The following is a 27,888-nucleotide window of genomic DNA, read 5'->3' as shown; positions in this document are numbered from 1 at the left end:
AAATGGCTCCTAAAATTGTCTGTATTAATTGCATGTATGTAGAACTTTGATTTGTAACTTTTTTTTTTTTAAATCAATTGAAGGTTAATTCTGGGTGAGGGACGCATAGATTCCCTCAAGAGTAATTTTTCTATGATTTCCGGTGGCAGCAGTATGCTCACCAGATTCCTAATCTACAACTGCGCTTTTATATATAATTTACTCGTTTGCATTTAACTTGAAAAGGCTATAATGCATCGGACGCCGCTTCAGAAAACAAGGAGGCAAAGTGGCTCTCTTTCGTCATGGTCTGCTCAGGTCTAAGTAAAAAATAAATGGACTATACGAGTAAGTTAAGCCTAAGGGTTAGTGTAGCCATCAGACAGTTGGTAGTCCTGTCCAAGGACGCAGTGGCATATCTAGCATTTTAACCCAAGGCAAACAATTGAAACTTGGCACTATCGAAAGGAGACATACAAGATACGAACAAATATCTTGGACTAACCTTGACATCTGATTTGTCTTTGCAAAGAAAAAATTAGAAAATTTGCTACAAGTACAATAGTTTTAGTAAGTTGTTGCATAATAAAAACGTTGCCTTCTCTTCAAAACTAAAAATTTTAAATACGATTTCTAGATCTATTGCGATCTATGGCGCACAGATTGTCAGACCATGTCTGTCAAGTTGATGAAATGAATAAGGATTTATTTTGTATTTTATTCTGTTAAAGATTATTATTATTATGATACAATTGAATTCCTGCAAAACGCCATGATATTACGCTCCTGTTTGGATTCACCACAACTTACCGAAACAACGATGCACTAAACTGTATGCACCTTAATTTGATTATAATGTTCTTCTTCGTTCGCACAAAAGACCAACTGATCCCATCAGTAGCCCTAAATTATTTACAATATTTTTTGATATAATACTCTACATTTTACTTTTATTTAATTATCTTATAGAGCTTTATATATTTTTCAATAGAAATCAGTAAATACAGAAAGAACTTCTCTAAATCTAGGACAGCTAAGAAATGTATGAATACACTTTATAAAAGAGCTACGAATTGTATTCGCTATTTACAAATTCACATAGTTTATTTATTTTAATGTCTTTGATATAAGGCATTTTTTTAAATATACTTAATTATTCAATATTTACATTCAAATTCATCCCGTAAATTTTACGGGAATCTATTTTGTATGAATTTTGCATCTAGCGTGAGTGCACTCCTCTATTTCAACGCTGCAGTGATTGGCAAAATTTATTCATAGCGAATTCTTAAATATTTTGACTGAATTGACCATTGCCCGATTGACGACTGAATATTGACGGTCACTCTTTCTCTGACTGCTCGTGAGGTTTTTAGAAAATTACCAATGTGTTGTGTAGGTGGAAAAAGTTTTTCAAAGAAATAAAATAAAGTAGAAGTTGAACCTAAGATTTCTCGACCCGACTGCAATCAAAAGCCGCAGATGGGTATTTTGCAACTGACCCAGAATCGCAATACAGGAATGGAATCTAGTAATTAGGAAAGCATCGGATAAAATGCTTTTAACTAAAAAGAAACACCTAGAAAAATAAATGGGTTTTTGCTGAAACATAAAAGAAATAACTGCATCACCGAGAGCATTTCACGTTTCCCTAGTTCTAAATGGGGGAGTATTGCGCTAATAGCTGGCAATCCTTAAGACGGCATCCAGCTCCTGCATAGACCGTACAGCAAAGTGAGGCAAGCCTTTTAAGCTGGAAGGGAAACTAATATTTGAATTGAAGTGCTCGTTTAAAGGAATGTAATTTATAAACCCAGTTTGGATTTAAACTTGACTGTCAACTAAGAGAGCTTACTTTGGCTACCAAATCATGACTGAATTAAATGGAACAACAGTTGTGGGGAGGCAAAACTCTGCCAATTTATTACACAGAGCAAATTAAAACATTACAAATGTTTGCTAGCCCTTGATGGACTGGGGGCGAAGTGGGACACAAGCCAATTGCAACAATAGCTGAGGCTGTAACGGTCCCGGTGCCGAAGTCTGCCTTACTATTGGACATAACCTGTCAAAAGCAGTTCACTGGAGCTAATCGTTTTGCCAGAAAGGTCTTTGATGTGAACGGTAGCTATATTCTAGTAATTACCCCCAAGAGCCGACTGGGGAGTGGCGCTATGAATAGATATTTGTTATCTTCTCTGAAGAGTCCAACCTCCCTCTCGCACGGACCACAGTTTTAACCGAAATGAATTAAGTTTGGTCTTTATCGTACATGAAGCTCCCAGTGTATGCAACTTTTACAGGCAAATATCAAAACCAACTTAGAACACATTATTAACATGAGAAGTAAGTAATTTAATTTAAAAATGCTGGTGTGAACACACACACGATTTCTCTCTAAAAGAGCCTCAAGCTTTACTTTCAACTTCGAATTTTATCTGAACGTTCGTTGACTTCTTTGCAGAGCGCAATGAAAGAAAGTTTTCTGAGGAAGTGGTCACTTCCCAGACCCTCTCCATAACATCAATTTACATGATGAACTCTTCAAACAAGAGCGACGTTATTCTAATCTAAGACGAGCGAACAAAATAAATCATTCGTGTGATTCTTAGTTTAAGAGGTTTGTTAGAACAGCGACATTTTAATAAACTCATTAAAGTAATGCCTATTTTTTTTAAATCGGAGTTTACGGCCAATTAACTAAATAGATATCGCGGGCGGAGGCCACTAGAAAACGTACTTTACTGCTAAGTTCTCTTTATGAAACATTTAATTTAATCCAAGGCCTAGACCGGGAATCGAACCCACATTAGCTTTACGGCTCGCCTCTAACCGCTAGGCGCCTTAATTCTTAATATTAATTAGGAACAGTGAACTGGCACTCTGGAGAGTAGCCTAAAGTAGTTTTTAAATCCCCCAAAATAAACTATCATAAACAAAATTTCCCTTGAAAAAGATTCAAACTTGCAGTTTATAATAAAAGCAATGGAAGAGGCTTGCCAGTTACACAAAGAATTAGGAAAACAAAAACCTGACTGGTCCGCGTGAGCTCAATACTTGCACTTTTAGGTATGAGAGTGGGATTCAATGATTGCGATGGTTGCTTTGCATCAGGAGCTCAGCTGAGGAGATGCGAATAATCCTACAAACTGCATTTTTGAATAAAAATGAAATCTTCCGAAAAGTTTCTCCAAAAAATTCTTTCTTAGGCCATTGTGGAAAGTAAGCTTTTCATCGTTAATAAGAGTACTCCTTTGTGGTCTAAATTTAAAAGAAAATATCCATCGGCCGAAATAACTCAGTCTATTTGTGATGGAAATTCGATTTTGAAAGTTCACATTATCGCATTACAATGTCTTTCCTGGAATAAGGGTTGTTCACTGTATAGTTGGTCGTGCACTCACCATGCTAGGGATCAGTCTCCAATAAGACTAGTATTTTTTGCCATTATTTTTATATTTAATTTAACATTAGCGAAGTTATTCTAAAATAAACGGAATTGCGCTTTAATATTAACATCGTCATTAATTTTGTTTGGTTGAATGCTTTTTAAACTTTGCGGTGATCCCTACTCTTTGTTGGTTGAATTTGGATAGAAATACAGTGGGTCTTGATTCTGTCTGGGACTGAGCGGTGGACTGGTCGGAGACGGCACCCTCCTGGGGCCGAATAGAGGCGGCATCCCCGAAAGCATGTAGTGGGTGAGCAGTGTCTGCAGTGGGGGCGGTGCTGCACTCGGCCCCTTGCCCATCCACGGCAGACCTAGTACTCCAGGCGACATCCAAAGGTGCTCGCCCACCTCCATCCCATAACCTGTAACACATTTACTACAAGCTTCCAATTTGGCCCTAGCAAAAACCTTAAAAAAGGAGATAAAATCCAAAAATTAAAAAGTAGCCATTTCGCAAGTAAACCTAAACTAAAAACAAATTATATTTTTTGGGATCTCTTTCAGGACGGTGAAGCCATGCTAAGTTCCAATTCATACTACCCGGCAGGTGCTCGATGGTTAGAATCAGTGGTGCATTATCCAGGGCCAGAAATCATTGAAGCATAATGATGTTCGAGATTATATTGCACAGTCGCGAGGCAAAGTACTCTTGTCTTGTAACGAACTTTCCGAGCTACGAAATTAAGAATTCTCGATCAGCCTCGCAATCTATCTTCTTCAACTTCCTCCAAGACCAACCTTCTTGGTTATGAAGCAAGACGCAATCCTGGGCTTTTCATCCACTTTTGGCTAACGCACAGTTACATACGTCATTTTAACGCCAACCTTTACAGCTATAGACAAAATTGCATAGATTAGAAGACAAATCTACTCAATATTTGTTTACAGTGCAATTTTAATATTATTTGCGATGAATATAGCAAAATATGTACATATTTTCTAAAAAGTTTTTCGATGTAAAATTGTAAAAAATGTTCTATGTACTAACCCAAAATCTAATTCCTGGAGATGAACTAAATATAGTTCGAAACGTTGGCGTAAAGGTTTTTTATTTATAACTGACCGAAACTCAAGATTCCTCAGAAATAACATCCCTCAGATTTTGTTTGGATCAATCCACAATCCATCTGCTTCAAATAGTTGGCCTTTTCTTGAAAGGATTATGCCAGATTTTATACCATTGTACTATTGCTTACTATTTTAGTGTTTGTGGCCGTAATTATTAGTCACCGTTTACACGAGTCGAACCTCCGATATTCGTTTACAGTCTGCTCTGTTATTTGGGCAACTAGAGGAGTGGCTAATCAGTTCCATGAACAAGAGTTTAATTATCATAAAGGAATCATTTTACACAGAGTAGTGAACAGAGAGAACCCGAGTTATTAGCTGGCTTCCTTTAAATTTGTATCCCAAGAGGCTTCTTGCAGCTCATTCTGAGGTTAAGGGTAGAGTTGTTTGTCACAGAGAATCCGCAATCCGGCATTGAAAGTTAAATACAAAATAATAACAATGATAATCTCCGTCCCCTAGGGTATTCGATTATGCCAAACTATGTTAAAGGTTCCGCAGCAGACAGGCTAGACCTTCTCTTTAACTTGGGATGAGTAATTTGTTGCGAGAGGCTGGAGTCATTCTGGATTGGGTTTTTCATCTAGATAATTAGATAGGATCTTTCGCAGCGAGATTCGGTTGCTCCAGAATAGACACAAATAATACCTGTATGATAATATATCTACATAATTACCGGTGGGTGGGTCTGGCTGAGGGTATCCTGCAGGAGTCTCCCTCCCCAGCGCCTTCTCTCGCTTCCTCCACTTAGCGCGTCTGTTCTGAAACCAAACCTGTAACACCAATCTTTGCCATTATACCTTTGAAGAAACATTTAAATAAGTAAAACATGGTACGAGGATGTGTCAACAGTCTTTCTTTCGCATAGTTCTCAAGGGTTTGTAAAAGTTCGCTACCCCCTGGCTATCGATTCTTGCTTGAACTGGAAGGGAATTTCTACCCGGGCTGCTCAGGCCCGCTGCAAAACTGGTGGAGAAAGTGCTACGAGCCTAGAGAGGAACCAAGGTCCAGTGAGTCTTCTGCCTTTCAATTCAACACTTCTGACAGCAGGTTCGAACCAGATCTTCCCACCAGCAACAAAAAACATTCATGTAAATAATGAGTTTTAGTTGGAATTACTAAATTTAAAATAATTCGAGTGGTTCGAAGAAGAACAAAAATCTGAAGCATAGAAGTACTGAAGTGGTCTTATCAGGCTTTGATACCATTTGCTGTGGCGAATTAAGTCCTGGGTAAATAGAGATGCCTCTGGTAACTTTAGTAAAACCGTTCTTTAAAATCTGAGGGATTTTCTTTTCATCAAACGAATTACTATTTGCGGAGAAAAGTGAAACATTTTGTGAAGTGCTCTATTTTTTCGATGAGTGTTAACTTACTTAAATTAGATTCGATTCCGTTGGGTGGGCCAGTTAGCCTAGGCCTGCGTGACCCAAGAGTTATATAGCGGAGCCCACTACTTAGAGCACCTTCTCCAGTACAAACTGTTTGATAAAAATTGGGAGGCAGAAGAACCTCATAAAACCTTAAAGGTGTGCCGCTTCATGTTCTAACTAACCTTTCACACACTATCCTTCCAATACCCATGAAAGGCTTCCTCTGTCTGCAGGCTTTAAGTGGCCTGTCTGTCGAACAACCGGTATTGTTAGAATAATAACCCAATCGATTAGTGACGATGAACGTTCTCAGGTATGGAGTTTCCAAATTGCTACATTTTTTAGGCATTTCTCAGAGCTAAAAATGCGATCGGTGAGAGCTTAGCAGGTGCCTTGCTGGCCTAGACTGAGCTATCGTCTCATGGACGTTTTGTCCTAACTGATCCGGATGCCCAGACGAGAAAGATCTTGTTTTTGATACCAGTTCTCTAAAGGCTATGCACCTTTTTCTATTTGAAGAGATAAGATTAGGATGGTTCTTGGAAATCAGTAACCTTTTCCAGCTTTTAGTGCTAGTTTGCAAGTACCAACAAGTGTGTAAAATTACCAGCGGATAAGATATTGGTTTTATCTTAGTAAATAAATGTTTAAGAGCCATTTAACGTGTTAATTCTGTAGGAGGGCAGGAGGGGGCTGGGGGTCTAGTTAGCGCAGAAATCTGAATGATTTCAATAGTGTGCGGCGGATAAAATGTGGCGAGGCTCGTTGAGTAGGTATTTGGCCATGTGATTACGGCTCTTTGTTAGCCGATGCGGGAGTAGGGTCTCTCTACAATAGTGCCAATTGGCCAGGACAATGGCTGTGCGGATTAGAAGTTGGCCTGCTCTACCTCGTCGCCACTCACATTAATGCGTTTGAAATTGGTGCCTCAATTAGCTCGGGTAATTCGCCTGTACACCCTGCTGGCCTTAACCATTCAAAACGGTTCCCCCGGCTCTACGCGCCGCAGCATAGACCTCGGCTTGCCTCATCACTCCTCCACAGCCACACCACTTCTTAGGATCGGTGGGAAGAGACTCGCCGGCCATTTGCCCTTCCTAAGAGCCTCCTCCACTGGACCCCGCATTCAAAGCTCAAAGTATTTTTCCAACGTACAACTATTACTGGCCCAGTAATTCAAAGCAAATAATTGGTGAATATAATTCGATAAACCATGCAGGACTATAGCGAACATCTCCAGTGAAGAAAGCGATCATTCACCTACCCTAAACCGCACGTAATTAGACTTTCTTGAAACTAGAATTTGTAATGAAAAGATAATTAGTCCCAATATTGCACATGCTTACAGCAATATCATAACTTAACGGACTTAGTAAAATGAATCTCATTATTGCGGAAATAGTAGAGCATATGGCACTTCTTAAAGAAGAAGGAGTTTACGTTCACTTTCTATAGGTAAAAGGACTTAGCGGTGTTAAAGGGAATGATACAGTGGACACACTCGCTAAAGATGCCACTGAATGTGGAGGACTGGAAGAGGACAGAGTTCCAATGTCGGATTTAAGAGGAAGAATAAACAAAACGGCATTACAAATGTGGCAAACAGACTACAGCAATAGCAGGAAGGGTCAATTTTACAAGCGTATGGTGAACCAATTGCCTGCATGAACAGGCATGAGCAGAAGATTGGTTACTACAATTGGCGGATTGAGGGCAAACCATGCAGTCTGCTGGTTGTTCCAACATCGAATCGGTAAACGAACTACTCCGTTGTGCGAAAAATGTAAGGAGGAAGGAGACTTTAAACATGTCGTCATGGAATGTCCCCTGTATAAGAAAGAAAGAAATGAGCTGTTCAGTTCGCTTTACAAAAGTTTCAGTACGCCGTTTAGATACGAAGACATCATCTTTGTTAATAATGTCTATGTCCTGAAATCTGTTGAAGGTTTGATTAGCAAATATATTTGTGGATAGAAAGATACATAGCTAAGAACAAATATTCTGGGAATGAATGAACTTCGAAGTTGGCTGTGTGTTGTAAAGCCTATGCCAAAAAATAAAAAATAATAAAATCCACTTTGTAGAACCTGTATATTGGACCGAGAGAGAACTTTAGAGGCAAATTATGCCCATACCTCCTCAAAATTACTCTGAAACGAATTTCACTAAAATATTTTTCAAAAAACAACAAATTATGGATCTACGTGAATAAAATGCATGTATGAGACAATCATGAGTATGCCGACAATATCTCATTAACAAAAACTTATAGGGAATTGACACTTTCATAGGCGTTATTTGACAACCTTATGATAAGTGAAAGTCAGAAGCTGCTCCATTAATATTTATGTAAACATGAGATTTAGTCTCGGTTACGGATTTTATGGAGGAGCAACGCACTATCAACAGCCCAACTTCTCAGACATGACTGAGAAAATTCCGAGTTTGCTGAAAGTCTACAAAATGGCGACACTGCGACTGTGAGAGATGGAAAGTCGCGTGTTCACAACACATTTGATCGTTTTTTCCACTATAATTTATCTATTCATAGTAACTGAATCTGATTGTTTTTCATACGCGTACTTTTATTTACTATTAACTTTTTCGAAATACAAATCAGTCGCTTATAATTTTAATTTATACTTTAAACAAACACATGCAGTTTACGTGAGCCACGTTGTGGATTTGATATTATCAATGTTACTGGATTTTCAATCATACAGTTTGAGCGTGTCCCTTACGCGACAGGCAGACCATCAGCAACAGACCCTCGCTCCAGTAAGAGAAAAATTGCTGTGCAAACTAATGCCTGTGAATCCAGGTGGAGAATTCCGAAAAGCTTAAAGAGTACAGGGTGACTATTATCTTCCGACTTACGCCCTAGAATTTGCGAACATTTTGAAGACCAGTTCAATACTCCTCCAACAAAGCTGCGTTTTGTGCACAGGTGGTGCACATAGAAAATGCGCGATGTCGCACCACTTCTGAACAAAGCAATCTGCCAGATTGTTTGTCTCAAGCACTGTATAATATGGTTGAAAACAGCTAGTGGAGCTTTTGTTGGCGGCTAATTGTTTAGAGCTTATTAAGCAGACGTGTGAATAGGTGTAAGCAGTTAGGGGCAAGATGGCGACCAGGCTAATGAATTGTACTGCTTGAGAGAGGCTGTAGACAGCCGCAAATGGCAACTGTTTTCACCGCCCCAATCCTAATTTGGCTGTAACAATGCGCTTCTCACTAATCAACAATTCCTTAACTCTTTCTGTTAGGTCCTCCAATGGAACACCCGACGATTAGAGTTACCTTCTTGAAGTGGAATCTGTCTAAAACACTCACATGACTTTTTTGTCACCAGCAGCGTCTTCTGCTTTGCAACCAAATAGATCTGTTGTTCTCCAACAAAAGCAAGGAAAAGTTGCTCATCCTGCAGCCCTCCAAGTCATGAAACAATCCACTTATGTTCTCAACTGAGTTCTACGATGGGAAGCGGTAGAAGGATACCCTCTGGTACAACTGACGCCACCCTAACGCTCCTCAGAAGTACAAGATTTCAGTTTGGGGGGTTATCCTCGAAAGAAGTTCCGACGATTTCCTTCTAACAGAGTTTACATAGTAATAGAATGTACGTCCATACGTTTGCTTGAAATATTCTATCGAAAAAATTCATGTATACTTCCCCTTACGGAGGAAAGAGTGGAAACAGGCTTCTCTCTAAAGTGTTATTTTCTTGTAATTTACGGTCTCACGTAAGTTGATAGGTAAGTAAAATAAAAAACCGGAAGCAAATCTGGTTGTCCTGAGGTACCAACTTACTTTTCTCTTTTTAAAACTTAAGGCACGTCAGCATCTGAGGTCACTAGCGCTCGTAGCTTTTTCCAGTGCATTGCCTGCCTCCGGACAATGTTCTGTCATTACATACCACACAGACTGTCCTTCAACGGACAGTGAGCTGTAAGAAGCTCCTAGAAAGGGAAAATCTAAGGGCCGGCAGCTGGATTCGAACCCGTGATCTCCACGTTGGAATCCAGTATATGCTAACCACTCAGCTAATCCCTTCCTTGCTAATTTATTGAATAGATTTTCAGTTTTTGGAAAACTTTTCAAAAATAGTTCAAATGATTTCTTTTAAACTTTGTTATACGCCCAACATACGTGTAAATTATGCTTTACTTGAAACATACGTATTGGCCAGAATTGTGACTCTTAAAGAGGTAATGTTATAAGAAAAAGGATACCCTTTCCGTTTTAATTGTATAAATGGTATTACTATACCAATAGAATTGTTACATGAGAAGGGAAGGAGAGGGAGGTTTCACATAAGGCACTGGTATCAATTAAATTTAGATTTGGGAGGAAAGATTATGCACGATACATTAGTTATTTTTAATTGGGGATTATGGAGCGTGCCTCCCCGGTGAGTTAATGTGCAGTAACAAGCATGTATGCGTGTGTGTGTGTGTGTGCGTATAAAAGATTCTAGGGCAATTAGAGCTACGAGAAGCGAACGGCTGTGATGATGTAAGTCTTTGTCGGGCCGACATGAAAGCTATTGTGAATGGTTTTTAGGGTAGACCGGGACTGGCTGAAGAAGCGGTCGGCTACAAGGAATGTCTTACTAATCAGATACATTGACAAAACCCGGAGGACCCCCGGCTGTGAGTGATATGCTGTAAGTGGCTGGAACACATTATTAGCCATGCTCTGTGTGCGCAGATATAATGTTGGGAATTGATTGCGGAGATCTGTGTTTAGGGTACCGACCCCTCAGCCAACTGCTTGCTACCCCATTGTCCCAGGACCGCCTATTACCAACTAATATCTAATTTTAATTATATTTGCCCAGCTTTTCACTTCAGGCCGAATTTCATTAAGCATTATCGAATCACTTTTAAAAAAGCTCTTTAATAAGTTAATTTAAGTGATAATACTTCTTGTTCTCTTCTTGCTCAAGAAGACTCACTGCTGATGGTGCCAGCAAACAGGTTTTTGCAAACCACCTCTTTGTTATCCACCATAACAAAAAATATATAAACATTTAAATTTCAAAAACAGTTGAGATTGGATATTTCGCTTTGGTTGTGTGGGGATGCTGCACTAAGGTTTCAGTCAAAAGCGGTCCACTTCAGTTCCACTTGACCAAAACGTTCTTCAAGATTTCCTCAAAAACGACTCCAATTTTCTTTAATCATGCTGCGCATGCGTAGATCTATAACTTGTATTGGGAACAATTTGATTGAGGCCACTTCTAGAAGAGTGGGAACTGAGACTTCTCTAAAACGTGCTATTCTACTACTTTGCCACCTATAACACTTCAATCAAAATCAAATGCGGGGGGAATTTCCAAATTTAATGTAAATTGCCGACCGGAGTGCCATTCCACGGAATTAGTTTTTCATTACTTTTAGGTTTTTCAAAAACGGATGCAACAATTTTATTGAAACATGTTTAGGGTTTACAAACATTGTTCGTAACATTTTTTAGATAACTCTGTATAACCAAAGGCACTTGGGCGGGGTTAAGTAAATTTTATAACCAACAAACTTCGATTCACTCAAAATATTTAATAAATGTTAAAAAAGAATAATAATATAAAATATAAAAGACTAAGAATAGTCTAATAAAAATCAAAATACACTAAAATAAATTAAGGTTTAATAACAAGAACTGGGAATTGGTCAAATACTCATGTAATTAAGCAGACCCATTACAGCGCAAATAAATGTACTATTGCAAGAATAATTTTGCTATGTTGGGTAACAAGCTACCTGTTTCTAGTTTCCAAGTTATTTTATTTTTTTCGTTCAAGACTTTTTGGTGTATGGCTTTTGGCGGGAAACCAGTTGGAGCTTCAACTTTTTCCTCGGCGCCTGTTTCCCTCCTCTCAAACGAAGACTAACTAGGTGTCAGAACCCCGGAACCCGGTAATACAGCCTGACTGCCAACTCCCAACGAATCTAATCTAAGCTAAACTTACTTTCAAATTTTGGATTAGAGAATTAAGTTTAAAGTGCGAACAACAGATGGATTCGTGTTCCTGTACAGAGAATTAAACCTTTAAATGTTGTTTTAGAGCTGGAGTTCTTAATTAAAATCTACGTTACAATTACATTTTGAAAAACGTTTATTTTTTATACATTTTCTTGGCGAGTCTCATTCTCATTTGTATCCTTAAAATAACTATTTCAGAAGTAAGAGAAAGTAATGCAATTGTTTCACATCAAACTCTTTGTGTAACTTTTAAAAGGAAAAAAATTATAGCATTAACGAAATACTTACGAATTAAGTTTACTTTTTGTGCAATTGGAAAGATTTTTCTTTTTAAAAAATGGGCACTACCGGTGCTCGTTAATATTATTTAAAAGGATATAAAGGTATGAAAAGAGCTAAATGCATTAGTTAGGGCAAGACTAAATTAGTGCATAATTATGTAGTAAAGAATGAAACGAAATTAGTGCAGCTCAGCAAGAGGGGCAGGAGATTAACGCAAGCCAGGTAGGTGAGTAGTGCGTCTGTCTGCCAGTAGAGCGCTCTAATCTAGCAACTCGCAGTCTGCTCCTAATACCGGATTATTCCTTCTAATGAGTCCATTAGGCTGGCAAAATAGGTTCAGTTAGGCTTCTCACGCGCCTATGACAAATCTTGTACGTAAGCGGTGCTTCTAAAAAAAGGTGATGGCAGGCGCAGAAATATCTTGGTAACCAAATTGCCCCGGAAGTACATTCACAGCCAGTAACTAAGCTGTAATTTATTCTCTTATGCCTTCAACATAAAGGTATCACAGTAAACACCTAAGGGTTTCCCTTCCTAATTTTGAGCCCTTCTTTGACTGGAGGAGAAAACCTCCTAAAAATCGTAGGTCCTCCAAAGTAGCTGGGGTTAGGCGTAGAATTAATCTTATAAATAAATAAAAGAGAAAACCACACAGTAAAACGCTCAAGACCGAAACGTTTGGAGAGCCATCACTGTAGAGTTCATGGCCCAACATGGCTGTAGTATCAAAAGAAAGAATGAGGTATATTAATAATAATTCTTAAGGAAAGAGAGTGAATCCGTGGTTAGCTTGATAGATTCCCTCACGGAGATCATGGTTTCGAACCTAGCTCTTTCTAGGAGCTTCTTATAGCTCACTGCCCGGCAATGGGAAGTGTAGCCTTTAACGGAGAAACTCTGTCCAGAAGTCGAGAGAGTACTGCCTCAGGCGCCAATGACCGCAAATATTGACGCGCCTTAAATTCAAAATCATAATAATAATTCTTTATCTGTTTTGGGAATGCTATACAAAATGGAATTGACTCGTTGCATATTGCAGAAATATTTACAAAGTATTTAAATTACAACATAATATAAAAACCACATAAAAAAGTTGATTATACTTCAAAAGGAAACAATAATGTTAATGTAGAAACAAGACCACAAACACAATAAATAAATACTTAAAAAGAAAAACAACTGTAAGGAATCCCTAACTTTCACAAAGAGAGAAAAAACGAAAAACAATAGGGCTATTTCTCTTACAAGATATAATCTAGAAATTTGATGACTAATTCTAAAACTTCTATTTTCAACGTTTAATTATGAACTTATGTGAACAAAAAAATAAATTGAGGCAACTAGCATTATGAGTCATTTGCTAATTCGTAAGCTCGTTATCAGTTTAACCATTTAAGTTTTCAATTGGTTAATTTTCTCTATTTAAGTGCGTCAACATCTGAGATTACTGGCGCCCAGAGCTTATTTCAGCGCACTGCCGGCATCTCTCGTTACAGGCAACACTGTCCACCACCAGACAGTGAGCAGAAAGAAGCTCCTAGGAAGAGAAAATCTAAGGGCCAGCAGCTGGATTCGAACCCGGGTTCTCCGCGTGGGAATCCAATACACTAACCATATAGCTAATCTCCTCCTTCAGTTGGTTAATATCGTCAGTTTCTGATCATTCTGAAAAGCGATCTATATATAATATCGTTCACATGAGGAAGGGAGTTCTGACAGCGCATCTCGCTACAATATTGAACATCAATTGCGTTCAAGTTGAGAACGTGCTCATTTCATTAAAACTGTCCGGTAGTAGTAAAGGCTGATTGTCAAAATTATCTTCAAGTGTGGAAACGATATTTTTCTTATTATCTATAGTAATTTTTACTTGACGGTGTTATTTGCGCCAGTAACATTGTTATTTTGAGTGGAATATTAAATTCAATACATATGTCACGCAGTTTGGATCATAGATTTTGCGGCGGGCTTTGATTAGGTTGGCTCTTAGCCCTAAGTCTTTGCTACTTTCTCTTACTCTTTCATAGTAGTGAGAGAAGTTACTGCAATCGCACAGACTTCCTATTTCAAAGGAAATTTCCTTCAGGAGAGCCACAGAGTCCAAAAAAGTGGTGTTTACAAATTCGATACATCACAATAACATTTTGGTATTTACTCTAATATATCTACTTTAGCAATAGACGAAGTGACATTGAAGTAGAAATATTCCACCGAATTGAAAATCAAAACAAACTACGATAAAACTAATAAGCTGCGAGCTTAACACGGGTTTTGTTTAGCCTTAGGATGATGAAAAAGGATTTTTATGGAAAAGATTGTACCTGGACTCTAGCTTCGGACAGGTCCAGTCGCATGGCCAGTTCTTCCCGGGTGAATACGTCTGGATACTGGGTCTTGTCAAAGGCTCGCTCCAACTGATGCAGCTGGTAGGTAGTGAAGGTAGTCCGGGATCTTCTCACTTTCCTTGGCTTGTCTTCCTCATCGCCCAGTTGGCCAACCCCCACTACCTCTTTGCTCAGTTGACGTCCACTTGCCTCGCCACTCGCTCCTTCACTATCTGAAACTGACCCACAGTGAACAATGCGTCATTGTGTAGCTCAAAATGGGTACCTGCGAAGAATTAAGCAAGCGAAAAATTAAGAAATCAAGAAGGGGTTAGCATATTGGATCCTCCGCGAAGATCTCGGGTTCGAATCAGCTGCCCTCTTTCCAGGAAATTCTTGCAGCCCTCTGTCCGGTGATGGACATTGTTGTATATAGTGAAATAGTAAAATAGTTGTGTAAAATAATTCGGTCTTATTTTCTTATTTCGAGCAAATCTAACACTGAAGTATAGCGCTCATGCTGAAACCACGAACTAGATTCGTCAACTGCAGATGTGACTTCTTCTGAATTGTAGATTAGCCTGCCTGGAAGGAAGTGAACCAACAATCGGAAAATGTACACATTTGGTGATGCTCTATCGGAGCTGTAAGCAGAGTGACGTGTACCACTGAAGATCTGTCAAGAAGTAGTTGTTAAGTCCGTTCCGATTAAAGATTGATCTTCACAATGAGAATGGCAATCAAATGGGATAGATTGAAAGGGGACAGTTCCTTCCTACATCACCTCTCAAATTAACCTCGTGTTTCATCCTTGGCCACCGCACCCTGGACTACGTCAGCACAACTAGTGTTAATCACATGTTAAAAATTCCACTGAAACAATCAACCACTGAATTTTCAAGGAACTTTTGGCAACAGTTTCGAACCGATTCTGAGCTTGTGCTGCAGTAGCTCGTGAGAAACCTGTCTTTACGTCACTTTATGCCCTAGATCAGATATTAAAAATTTCAAAATAAAAAACTGGCATCCCCAGAGAAAAATTTTTGAACCGAAAGATCATGCATGGATCGTTCCTTCATGCCTTTAAAAATTGAAATTTTTCCCGATTACTTTGGCCGCAGATCACACCTTATTAAAAAAAAATCCTAGAATCACTGTAGTCTTGTTTTCCAGAATTTTGAGTAATAACGGAGGAGGAAATGCAGCCAGGGTTTATTAATGGTAGATATTAACTACTGAGGTCATAGCGCCACTTTTTGTTCTTTCAATACGTTTTAGATTGGTGTCGTAGTCGAAGGCCAGGGTAGTGCGCAGCTGTATGACGCCAATTGTAAATTGAAAAGTAACAATGAACTCAGGCAGACTTGTCTCGGAAATGAAGATGAAGAAGGGTAGTTCCGAAACAAATAAAATTATTAAAGACTGGCTTTATTTGAAGCAAGATTAGCCGTTTTAATGTTTAACACCAGACTTTCTTTAGCGTTTTATTGCTTCCAAAACAGTTTAAACATGTTAATAAGCATGTCACAAAGACGATACAGGCTTCGTGTCACGTACATCCAAATTAGCTAATTATCATAAATGAATGAATTCTTTCGCTAATTATTTTGCTAAAATAATATTATATAATACGGAAGTCACAAAAGGACCAGTGAATGTTACTTTCTGGAGAATTGCTGGCGATAAAAAGACGCTTTTATTAATTTTCTTTCAATGAAAGCAGCAAAGCTTGTATGTTTTTACACACACGTTAAAAAGGATTAAATATCGTTTTATAAGTTATAATATTAACACAAAAACAAAACTGGTTAAGCCATATTTGAAATGAGATGCGGAAAAGGTGTGCTCCATTCAGCCAGAAGAGATTAGGGACAGCCTGATCAAACAGCAAGTTTGTGGATGTGTTCGAATGCTCTGTGTAAACATTAAAAATCAATTCTAAAAATGTCCACCACTAATTACAGAAAGGTGTTTTCAAATACACCGCTTTCTCTTACAATATTTAAATTTTCTTTAACGACATTTTCTAAATATTTCCTATGAAGAAAAGCTAGCATTTTAAGAGGGCAAATTTGCCCTTTCGTGCACATCAATCACAGAGAAATATCGATCTCTACCTCAGATGATAATTAGGCGGCCGAATAGAACTCACCTACGAGGCTGAAAATACAGCAATTTATCAGTAGTTACGAATAACTACGATGACCTTGGGGACGGAGATCAACAATGAATGTAAAACTAACTTTTTACTCTAAAAAACTAACTAACCTATCTAGACTTCTGGTGCCGAAATATGGGGCTCCACGAAACCTTCCAACAACCAGGTAATCCAATACTTCAAATCTAAAGTCCTTCGTCTCATGGTCATGGTTATGGTTCCAAACCCAATCCACAAAGACCTCAATATCCCTTACCGATTACCATCCATTACCGAACTGATATATTCTCGCTTCTTGAATTTCCACAATAAACTAGAAAACCATTTAAGCCCGTGTCGCAAGCCTTTCTACATCCACCCATCCCGACTGCCCTTCACATCGTTTAAACCGACGTTGGCCAAGCGATCTCCGAAACATCTAGCTCCCGGCTTGGTAACCAGAGAGCTCCTTTCAACACGCTTTTCTGATTGTAGCGCCTAGTGCTAGAGGAACCAACGCGAAATCGTGACATACATTTCACATTTACCAGCTATAAATATATAAATTTTTAAAGGAGGATTGTGTTTTTGAATTCGTAAATTTCAGGGCAATTGCCGTTATTAATATCTCCGCATTTTACAAAATTCTGATCAAGCGGCTGACCAACTGGTTTGAAATCACGTAAATTATTCCCAAATTTAGTTCAGACGTCGGAAAGATGAAAATTTTCTAAAATAAAGGGATGCTGAGTTAAAATTTTCTTTCTATCTCCTGGGGCTCATTTGAACCCTTCGCCGGAAGAGGAACGAGTGAACGCAGTAACAATAGTGCAAGCAGGGTGTCTCCAAAGAGAAAATCTCAGCCTTTTCAAGTTGTAGTTTTATTTAAAGGATATATTAGTTTTCCAGGATGCAGTTAGTGCCAGAGTTAACGAAAAATGCGTTGAGACGATGTTATTACGATATTGCATGCTGACGACATGGTAATCTTTAGTTTCTTCAGACATGACGTTCTAATTGAAAGTCAATTTGTTAAATAAATATGGTAGTATGTAGCTCGGAAGTGCATGGAAAAAGACAGATGGATTTCTACTGGTAGCCAAGGGAACTGACCCAATTGCCGGATCAAACCCACAATACCACGATCACAAGAGATCTTTTTCTGAAAGGGAAGTTGTAAGTTCGCTTGGAACTTTTTCCAAATTAAACTCATGTTAGCCTAGTTGAGCAAGGCTTCCTCTAAATAGCCTTTCGATCGCAATGGACTGCTGTGGATACAGCGGATTCAATACGTGGCTAAACTTCCCATTCCTGGAAACTCCATTGTCCGCAAGTAAATTACGGTTTCTATTCTGTTTTCGTGAACAGACCGTTTAGAAAGAGTACACCGCTCATCTTAGAACTCATCAAAGATTTCAGTTAATATTGATTGAGGCTCTTTTAATAAGAATGTATTTAAAGAAGTGATTGCGGAAAGTGTCGCTCCTCTTAAATGTCCTTCTATCTTAACTTAACCTGATTTAAGCCGAGTGGTATTAAGGAAACATTGAGAACAGCAGTGAAAACATCGTGCGAGTGATGCATCAGAGTTTGTTTTAATTTTGTTTTGCTTTCTTTGCTGTCATCAATTGAAGTATGATTTTAGTGTACTCAAAATTGACGTGTGCTGGACAATGTGGCACTTCCAAGCACCGCGTCTTCAATTGACGCTACCAACTCTGTACAAACTATTTAAATAAGAATAAAGATCTATTGGCAACACTGGACTTGTGAAGTTTTCATTTCCAGCATATCAAATTAAAGAGCTTACTCAAAGAATATGTCTCGAAGCGATCACAAACACATTCGACGTCAAGTTGCCTTCTAATAGGACATTACTAGAGCATTTCTGCTGCGAACACTCACACGACTTTCTTTTGCTGCTGTTCTCAAGGTCAAACTCCACGGATTTACTTCCAACTCCGAATGAATTCCAGGAAAGTGGTACTTCTAAATCAAATTCTCTGGGATCTGGTTGGATTGCCCTAGTAAATGACGTCGCTTCGCAATTAAAAGGTAATAACTTACTGGCCGATTACTTTCACGAAATAAAAATTAAAAATTTGATAGGTTAACATCTGACTATAATCAACTATTCTCACTCAAGAAGAACTTGACCAACACTACATATATTTGATTACACAAAGGGACGAAGTCATTGCTCCAAACGACGACTTTAAGAATACAAATTAATGATAATTATAAATAAAACAGCTTCTGTGGTTGGCCGAGAAAGGCAAAAACGTAGGTAACTTTAGGTAATAAAAATAAAATGAGCCCAGTATTAGAATTTGGTGCTACCCAAAGAAATACTTTAAAAATTTGGTATAAAACAAGAATTAGTGCAAAATAATGCCTTTTTTAAATATGTCAGCTAATTGATACAAAAAATTGTGTACTTTTTTTATGCAACAAATAATATTTGGAGCGATTACTAACTCAAAGCAGAGGCTGGCAATGTTCGCCAATAAAATAAACAACATAAACTAATGTCAATATTTTCAGGAGACGTTTAACAATTAACCCAGGTAATGTTGATGGAAGTGACTGTGAAACATCCTGCATTAAATAAAATCCAAAGCTAAGACTGGGAATGAAACCTCAGTCCGAAAAACATCTCGCCATTGCAACTATGAGGCGTACTTACAATATCAAACAGCGAACACAAGGTTGTTACTTTATTTTTAACAAATTACTGTAGTTAATTTCATTCTTTTTAATTTGAAATTTCATGACAACAAGTTCACTACAATTAGCAGCACTACATGTTTAAGCAGTTAAACTAAAAACAACATTTCCGTTAAGAATTTAAGCGTTCGGTTTCTTTAGCCGTTTCGCTTGAAACCAAAATATAGATTGAAGGGTTCAAGTGTGTTGCTATACCACATTTTGAATTTGAAGAGAAATGGTTGTCCTTGGAGGGGAGAAGCCATTACGGTTTAGCTTTCGTGTTCCTTCTCATTTTAACACCTTACTATTTTTTTGGTATATAAATCTTATATTAAAAATTGATTCTAATGAAATATACTGGTACGACTACCTATACTCCAAATTCAATTTTATCATAGTGAAACAAACTAACAGTTTGCGTAAGTATGATTTGGGAGGAAACCTCAGATAGTAAGAGACAGACGGCCAAGCATTCACACAAAATTTATAAATTTACTGGTCTTTTATTTTTTTAAATCTAATTTCTTGCCAAACAACAACTCGAAAGCGAAAGTGTTTATTTTTAATCAATTTTCTAATATTAGTGACGCAGGCAACATATCCTCGAGTCGGCAAAAGTTCAACAAAAAGCCAGTCGAACATTATTAGTAGTTAGTTCGAACCAGAACTTTCCAGCACACATTCCTGTTTCGGTTGGCAAACATGTTTAAACAAGTCCTTTCATTTCACATGCAGATCGCGCTAGGAATGACCACAAATAGATCACATATTGCACTCTACTATATTGGTTTTAGTTAGGTATAATTGCGAAGGTGTATTTACACATTTTAGGTAAATAATTGCTTTACAAATTTTTCTAATTAAACTTCAAAGTTTATAGTTTTTTTCATTTTTAATTTAGACTTGCTTGCTTGTTAGGCAGGAAATGTTACAGTGGCGAAACTGAAGCCGAATTTAATAATTCCATTCAATTTACCGGATTTAACCTTTTTCTATTTTTCCTCACAACTCGTAATAGGATGTATTCCGATCGATTTTGAGTTTCAAGAGGAAACGCACTATTTGAGGTCCTATGATTACCAAAAAGTGTAGTTTTTTGTTTACAGAATTGTCTAAATTTGTGTATCTACTAATGTGCACGGTTAGCATAACTAAAAAATACAATATGTGTCCAAATTTGAATATATAATAGTTTGCGTACTAGAACGCTTGTGCATTTTATTTGAAAAATGGATATCTTCAGTTCAATACAGTATTTCTACTTTTTATTGGTAAAATGTTAATGTTCCTTACGTCCAAGTCCAAAGAAATAGGCGATTACTTTACTTTTGTAAACACTCAAATAAGAAATTTACATGTCATTAAAAAAAAATCGTATTTATTTAGGTCATCAAAGTGGAAATGTTGTTTTAGACTTCATGCTAAATAAAGGTTTTACAAGACTCATGAATCCACCGACAAAGTCACAGAAGAAGAAGAAAATCTCAGAATTTTGTCGGCGTTTTCCTTATAGCGTTATATGGGATTAAAAATTTAAGTTAAATATCAAAGGAAGAATATCTTTTGAGCGGGTTTCACTCCATTATATAATTTTGTTTAATATTTCCGCAATATCGCGGGAATTTCAAAATTTAATCCACCAGAAGGGATCAACACGAAGAGCGAGTCTCGCAAGTTTGGCGCTCCATTTGGCCAAAAAACTGAACTAAGTTCTGGCTTGTACCACACGTGCCTCACTATGCGTCTGCAACTTCCATCCGTCATTCTATCTTCATGGAAAAAATAAAGAGGTTAATGCAAAGCATTCTTTCGTGTAAGCGCTGTACTATGTCATGATGTACCATGTATACATCGTAATTGAGATTTTACGACGAAGGTTTTAACCACTCGCCAAATTCATTAGTTGTTTAAAATTTGTCATTCAACACTATGCTGTCTGTGAACATTGATGTAGCATCAGCAATGCTTGCTTCGTAAAACGTAACTCCAACTTCTAGATTATTTGATCAGTGCGGCGATTGAAAAAAAACACGTCTGAAAACGAAATATAAGAACTTTTTAAACACGCTTATTGGTGGTAATAATTATATACATTTGATATATTTTTGGTCAATAGTGTCCGAAAATAAGGGTTTTTTTCCTACAATCAAATAATTATTTATATGTGGTCTAATACCAAACGATTAAACTATTATTATAGTGCTGGTAATTATATCACCTGCTATTAATAACAATTTTGCTTGTTCATTATTAAAATTTATTTAGAAGCAACTTACAATTTATAAAAATTGGGTAAGAAAAAAATATGTTGTGCCATGTATTTCATAATTAGTATTTCTTGCATTACCCAAAATTTAAAGTCAATGTCCAAAATTTATGTATCCCCGAACTACAAAAAGCCCCGGAATAAGGTATGTTTTACATACAAGATATTATATTCATCTTGTGCCTCTTGTGTGTTTCTAAGACCCCTTCAAAAAGTTAGATCGTAAAGCTCTTTGAAGAAAAATCTTGACTTAATAAAATTAAATATAAAAAATAATTGACACTAGTTAGTTTTTCGTAGAGACACTGAGCTGCTTGCATAACTTCTACAAGCACACCATTGAAGTGTTAGGTCAGCAATTTTGAAAATGCAGAGGCTTCATTAGCGAGATCGTTCTACAACAGAATGCAAGACGTGTAGAGTCCTAAAGAAGTGGTCAGGCTAGCCGAAAGCTTTGTTTGTCTGCAATAAAGTCCACAGAGCACTTGGAAGATTGCATTTACGCCACTTTTGATGGGGCAAACCCAGGCCAATGGAAACAAAGTCTTACGCAACATTAGCAGCTTCATTTCACTACCGGAACAAAACGTAAAGCAACATGTGCTCAGAGGAAATATTCTTGAACAGCGTAATGTTCGTTTCAAAAATTTAATAATGATGGTACGACCTTAGAAAGACAAATTCAGTTGTGCAATAAGATAATTCGAGAGAATGTTATGTGCTTTGACCAGCCGCAAACATATTGATGGACATGATGGCACCAACTTCGACCCTAGTAACAGGCTCAGCGCCGTCTTACCATTTATTTTGGTCGATGGCACACGGGATAGTTCCTAAATTCTGAAATTGGAGTACAAGGATACTTTCTGTGCTAAAGCCAAGGTATGTTCCCCAGTGCTCTTGTCGTCAGTGAACTAACTCAAAACAGCCGGGCCTTCGAATTTATCATCGCAAAGCGTGATTATTCTAATTTAACAAAACATCTGCTATCTTCTGGATTTTGGTGCGAAGTTTGCGAATAATTACAAAGTTGTTTTGTCTTGGCACTCTGATAATACAAGAGATTCACTCTGGATGGTGTTACATCCATCCGAACATCCAACTTTCTGATATTTGGATCTCACGGTCGATAATCGTGAAGAAGTCGCCACACACTAACCATGCTTTATAGGAGAAAGAGGACGACTAGACCTGAAGCGATCCCCTATTTTTCCACTATACTATTTCCTTCTTGCTGTGCAACTCAAATCTCATCGGTTGTGTACTTCGACAAATTCTGATTCCATTATAAAGAAGAAATCATATAGTTTCTGCTGACAGATTTTAGTTGTAGATTATCAAATGTGAGATAAAGTAAAGTAGATACTAAATGAAGGATCTGTCCAATTAAACAACGAATTCAAGTAATATTCAAGTTTTTAGTTCATAAAAAACTAAGAAACAGTATTCATACTCCTGATTTCCAGATAAGCATTGTTACAGCGCGTAAAAACCATTGTAACCATTTATATTCAAGTTAATATTGGATGTGGTTGCACAATTGAAAATGTAAGTTGTGCAGGACCTCGAACATTGAAACTTGTTAAAATAATTAATGAAAATAAGCAATTAAGTCAGTATAATGTTTGTTTTAAAAACGATACGATAAGTTAATAGAAATCTATTTATCATTAGAAAATCTGAAAATTTTACTCGCATGATGATTCTTTAGTTATTAATTTTATGATTAATGATTGAAATATTAAAACATGTTGTTGATCAATTGAAAAAGGTTTGTTTTTATGAACACTGAAACATGTTGATTTAATAAAGTTAAAATATAATTGTAAGATCGTTTGTCTGTAATCTTGTTTTAAAAACATGAAACAAGTTTGAACAAGTTGTAAACGTTAAAAATAAGAAAGTACGTAGGTTTATCTGAACTTGTTTGTTTTACGAACACGAAGAAACATGTTTAGTAAACATAATTAATGATGGTTAGTTTGAAAAATATAGTTTTTAACTTGTAATTTTTATGATCAATCAAAACATGTGAATAATTCAATATATACGGAATTATTAGGTTATTCTTGTCTATTTGAAGAATAGTTTATGCTTGAATTTTAATGACTAATGTAATCTCTAGAACTTCTTGATTTAATCAATTCAAAATGAGAATTTATGATAGTTTGATTAAACTTCCTCTTTTAGGAACATTTTAACATTGTTATTTTTACAATCTATTTTTACGTGTTTTAAACATGTTTATCAATTAAAATGCGTCATTTTTTGGACTGACTCAACTTGTCTCGTTTTGAAAAACACCTTAATTTTAAGATTCATTTCGATATTGAAACTTGATCAATATAAAATATTAGTTTGTTCATTTGATCACGTTGTACTTTTAAAGAATGAATTGAACTTGTAAGTTTTAGGTACAATTTAAACATCAGAAATATTGTTAACCGACTTGAACTTGTTTTTTTTAAACATTAAAACTCATGCATCAGTTTAAAGTAAATTGATTTGGATAATCATTTACCTTGATTGCTATGTCCCAGAATTTGATCAATGGTATAGACAGCTCTGGGTCGGTGTTGTGCATTTGGCAGTGCTGACTGAGCTGATGTTGGTGACGAGGGTTGTATGGTTCCGGAAACTTCTGTCTCCATTTTTTCTTCTCTTTCGAGACGAGGGTAATCAATTAAAAATCAATAATAAAAAGTTAAATAATTGATATAAACTGAATAACATTCACGTCTTGGTAAAATAGGTACTGAATGTGATAGAGCCGGCTAGGTTGCTAGTGAAAGCCTCGTGGCCCGTTGGCAACTGCCAGACGGTACCCCTTGTCTTTACGATTACAAGTTCCAACTTCAAACCACCACCACACTTTTCAAAATAATACGAAAATCCACCCCACCAACTGTAAGGTTATACTGGCCATGAGGAGGGTGGTATCCCCTGTACACAATACTGTGAACAGTTTTCATTATAGAACCTACAGGGGAGGTAGCAATGCGCGCGCCTCTGTCTAGGCCCCGCCCATTGCCTCTACCGTTCCCTTGTGCAGTTGAAAAGCTGTTCTACTCCCACCAGCTGGTTGAGTTGTCATCGCTGCTAGACCCTTCCCACCTCGCTGCATCATCTATCTATCTATCCATTCCTCTCGTTTCCCCATAACAACATCTTCCCAACACTTAGCTACTAATTCTCATGGTTTTTACCCAACACAATTAAATTTTATTGATTTACTTTAATTTCATTTCTATTCTTGGAAGACCATTGTGTTTTGCCCTGCAGACATGATCCCCTCTAAACACCTCATAACTACGTAATCCTTTCGAAATTTGACACCATTATATTATTTTTATTGTTATTACTATAATTTTTATTACATTTATTCCTGTTTTACTATCAAAATAAAAATGCAAATCAAAAAATAGGCAACAGAAATGGACAACGCTCCTGTACCGAGCAGGATACAGCCGATAATCAAATAGTAAAAGCCGAATAAAGCTGGGCAAGTTTTGTAAAATTAAGCTGGGCCGAATAAAGTTAGGGATTTCAGCCTGAAGATTAATCTAAGGGCTAAGTTTTTGCAGAAATGAAATTTATAATATTGAGACAAGATGATTAATTAACTTTAAGGCTCCAACAATTATTTTCCAGAACTACCCTTTTTGCAGAGTAGTGTTTTGGAATTGTTGGAGTTTAGACAGGTGGAGCGCGAATTGAAGCAGGAGTCTCAATAATCCTGGGAAATAATTGTTAAATTTAATATCGATGAATATTGATTGCAAACCTGTAACAAATAGAAATAACTGGGTATTATTCAGTTTCCTGCTTAAACTCGCGCCTCCCCCGATTAAAGTACAACTCCAACTTTACAATTCTAAAACATTGCACTTGCACTAAACGTACCCAACTGTGAAACACACGTTCTAAATTTCATTAAATTTATCTCATTATTTTTACAAAAATAGTTTACGGTTCATTTCATTTAAATGGCACCCACACCACGTAACCTCCTTCAGCCTGTGAGCAAGTGCAGCAACTTAAGTTCTTGGGAGCTTGCGAAAATAAAGTGGGGTGTACTGAAAATAAAAGACATCAAAAATGGGCATCTGCTTTTCTTATAAGGAAATAATTAACCCTGCGTTTAAGATATGTCAATCTAGAAATTATCTCCTTAACAAAAACTTACAGTTTAAAATGTTAAGTATAAGGGTTGATTAAACGCCAAAAGGTACACAAATCAGCTAGTACCCAACATTTCATTCATGCTTAGTTGATATAATTTAAGTAATTTTACTGCATTAACTTTTCCTTCACATTTTTTAGAATTTATTAGATGTCACAGACCCTTGTGCTGGCCATTTTCATCTACAAAATATTTGTTCAAATATAACAGTAGATTAACTTTAATATCTAATAATAATGATACCTACAGGTGAAAAAGAAAACGTTATAAAAAAAATATATGAAGCTAAAAAAATCATAAACTTTTTTTAAAAAATGCTTACATCAACATACATCAATGATTTTGTTTATTTTATTTATTTTTAATTTTATAAAAATCGTCTGTTTATGTTCATTCTTCGATTAATGTAATTGTTATTTTATGTTGTAGTCAAACGTTTATAATAATAAGTAATAATTATCTGGCTTTATCGCAAATAATATAGTTTTCTCCAATTACACTCTCAATGTAGCTGTTCTTCTCACAATGTTGTATGTATGTAATATAAAATAAATAAGATATGCATACTTTTAGGACAGCTAATTATTCCAGTATTTTACCATAAGTAAAATTAGGGGCCTAAATTAAATTACTATTGAGAAATGAATAATTGTTGTTGAATAATCTACTTGTTATTAACTGTGTTATTTGTGCTCACGAATATTTCGGTAAGACGAATTCAAGACTGAAATATTCTTTTAAATCCTCGATTCAAATTTAAACTGTAGCCGACTCTTACTTGGTCTTTTTCTACTTTAACGTGCATGTACATATGACTACTCAGAATAAAGGGCATATTAAAGATAAATCAGAAGAATAATTTGGAATAGAGTTAAAATAAAGTACCTATTTACAAACGAAGATATAATATACATTTTATCATAATTATAACAAAATAATATTATGAACGAACTGGCCAGCATAAGGGTCTGTGACATCTAATAAATTCTAAAAAATGTGAAGGAAAAGTTAATGCAGTAAAATTACTTAAATTATATCAACTAAGCATGAATGAAATGTTGGGTACTAGCTGATTTGTGTACCTTTTGGCGTTTAATCAACCCTTATACTTAACATTTTAAACTGTAAGTTTTTGTTAAGGAGATTTTTGTACCTTTTGGATAGATTTTCCTGTTTGTCTATTTTGCAATGTTACATATGTATCTGCTTTACAGATGTTTCTTAAATTTGGAATAAGCAATTCAATCATTATAACCTGATAAGGTGTTAAGTTGAACCGTAACTACCACTGGAGAGATCTTTTTAAAGAATGGTTATAGTTGCCATCCTCAATAACAATTTTTTTGAGAAAGCGTTTCGAATAAAATAGGAAGTTATTTGTACGAAAAAGCAAAATTAACTGCGATTTTAATACTTCCTTTTAAGAGAAGTAAGAAAAATAAACTGCGATTACAGTACTTCTCCCTAAAAGGCAAAGAAGCAGAGATTTTGAATCGAACGACAATTCATTAATAGGTACACCCATTGATAATTTTAACGATTGCAGTACTTCCTCTTTTAAGTGTAAGAGCATGATGGCACTTCACAGCCAAGTAGAGGAGCTTTAATCACTTCTTCATGCTAAATTTTATCAAAATCGGACTAAGCGTTATAGTAATATTGGGTATAATAGTTTTAGAAAGGGCCTTACTTGGGTGGGGCGAACTCCCCTCCTTGTGAGGAGAGTTTTGCAGAAAGTGCAAATCTGTACAAAATTTCGATTCGAATGACACTTCATTCATGAAAATCGGTTCACGTGTCGAAAATTTGAAACGATTGTTATACTTCCCCTTAACCAGTGTAAGAGCAGATCGTCGCTTTAATGTTACGTTGGGGAGCTCTAACCCTATCATCCTACCAAATTTTATCAAAATCGGGCCAACATTTACAGAGTTATTAGTAATAATAATTTTGGGGGGGCCTTACATAAAGGGGGCTAACTCCTCTCCCATTCGATGTACAGCGTCGAGACCCCCAAAAGGCACATCTACATAAAATTCCGAATCGAATGACACCTCATTCATGAAAATCGGTTCACGCGTTTAGGCGCTACGCAGTTTACAAAAAAGGTAACAACAACAACAACAAC

The 27,888-nt window shown here is 36.7% G+C and overlaps 1 protein-coding gene across 2 annotated transcripts; it reads right to left on the bottom strand.

The window, feature by feature from the left end:
• LOC141459177 (uncharacterized) lies at positions 1 to 24,498 on the bottom strand. Of its 2 annotated transcripts, none has more exons than XM_074137933.1 (4): positions 24,099 to 24,498; positions 14,463 to 14,698; positions 5,175 to 5,271; positions 1 to 3,792 (listed from the first exon to the last, which is right to left on the bottom strand). In XM_074137933.1, the coding sequence occupies exons 1-4, from the start codon at positions 24,226 to 24,228 to the stop codon at positions 3,548 to 3,550; spliced, it is 708 nt and encodes a 235-aa protein (XP_073994034.1). In that variant the 5' UTR covers positions 24,229 to 24,498; the 3' UTR covers positions 1 to 3,547. The 2 variants fall into 2 exon arrangements, with proteins under 2 accessions (XP_073994034.1, XP_073994033.1); XM_074137932.1 differs by having other exon boundaries at positions 14,463 to 14,704; positions 24,099 to 24,492.
• Positions 24,499 to 27,888: the final 3,390 nt, after the last annotated feature.

This window comes from Rhodnius prolixus, unplaced genomic scaffold, assembly GCF_049639745.1.
Source record: "Rhodnius prolixus isolate KJV_2025 unplaced genomic scaffold, Rpr scaffold_11, whole genome shotgun sequence".
NCBI classification, from domain to species: Eukaryota; Metazoa; Arthropoda; class Insecta; order Hemiptera; family Reduviidae; genus Rhodnius; species Rhodnius prolixus.
This window is presented reverse-complemented; position numbering and strand designations above follow the sequence as displayed.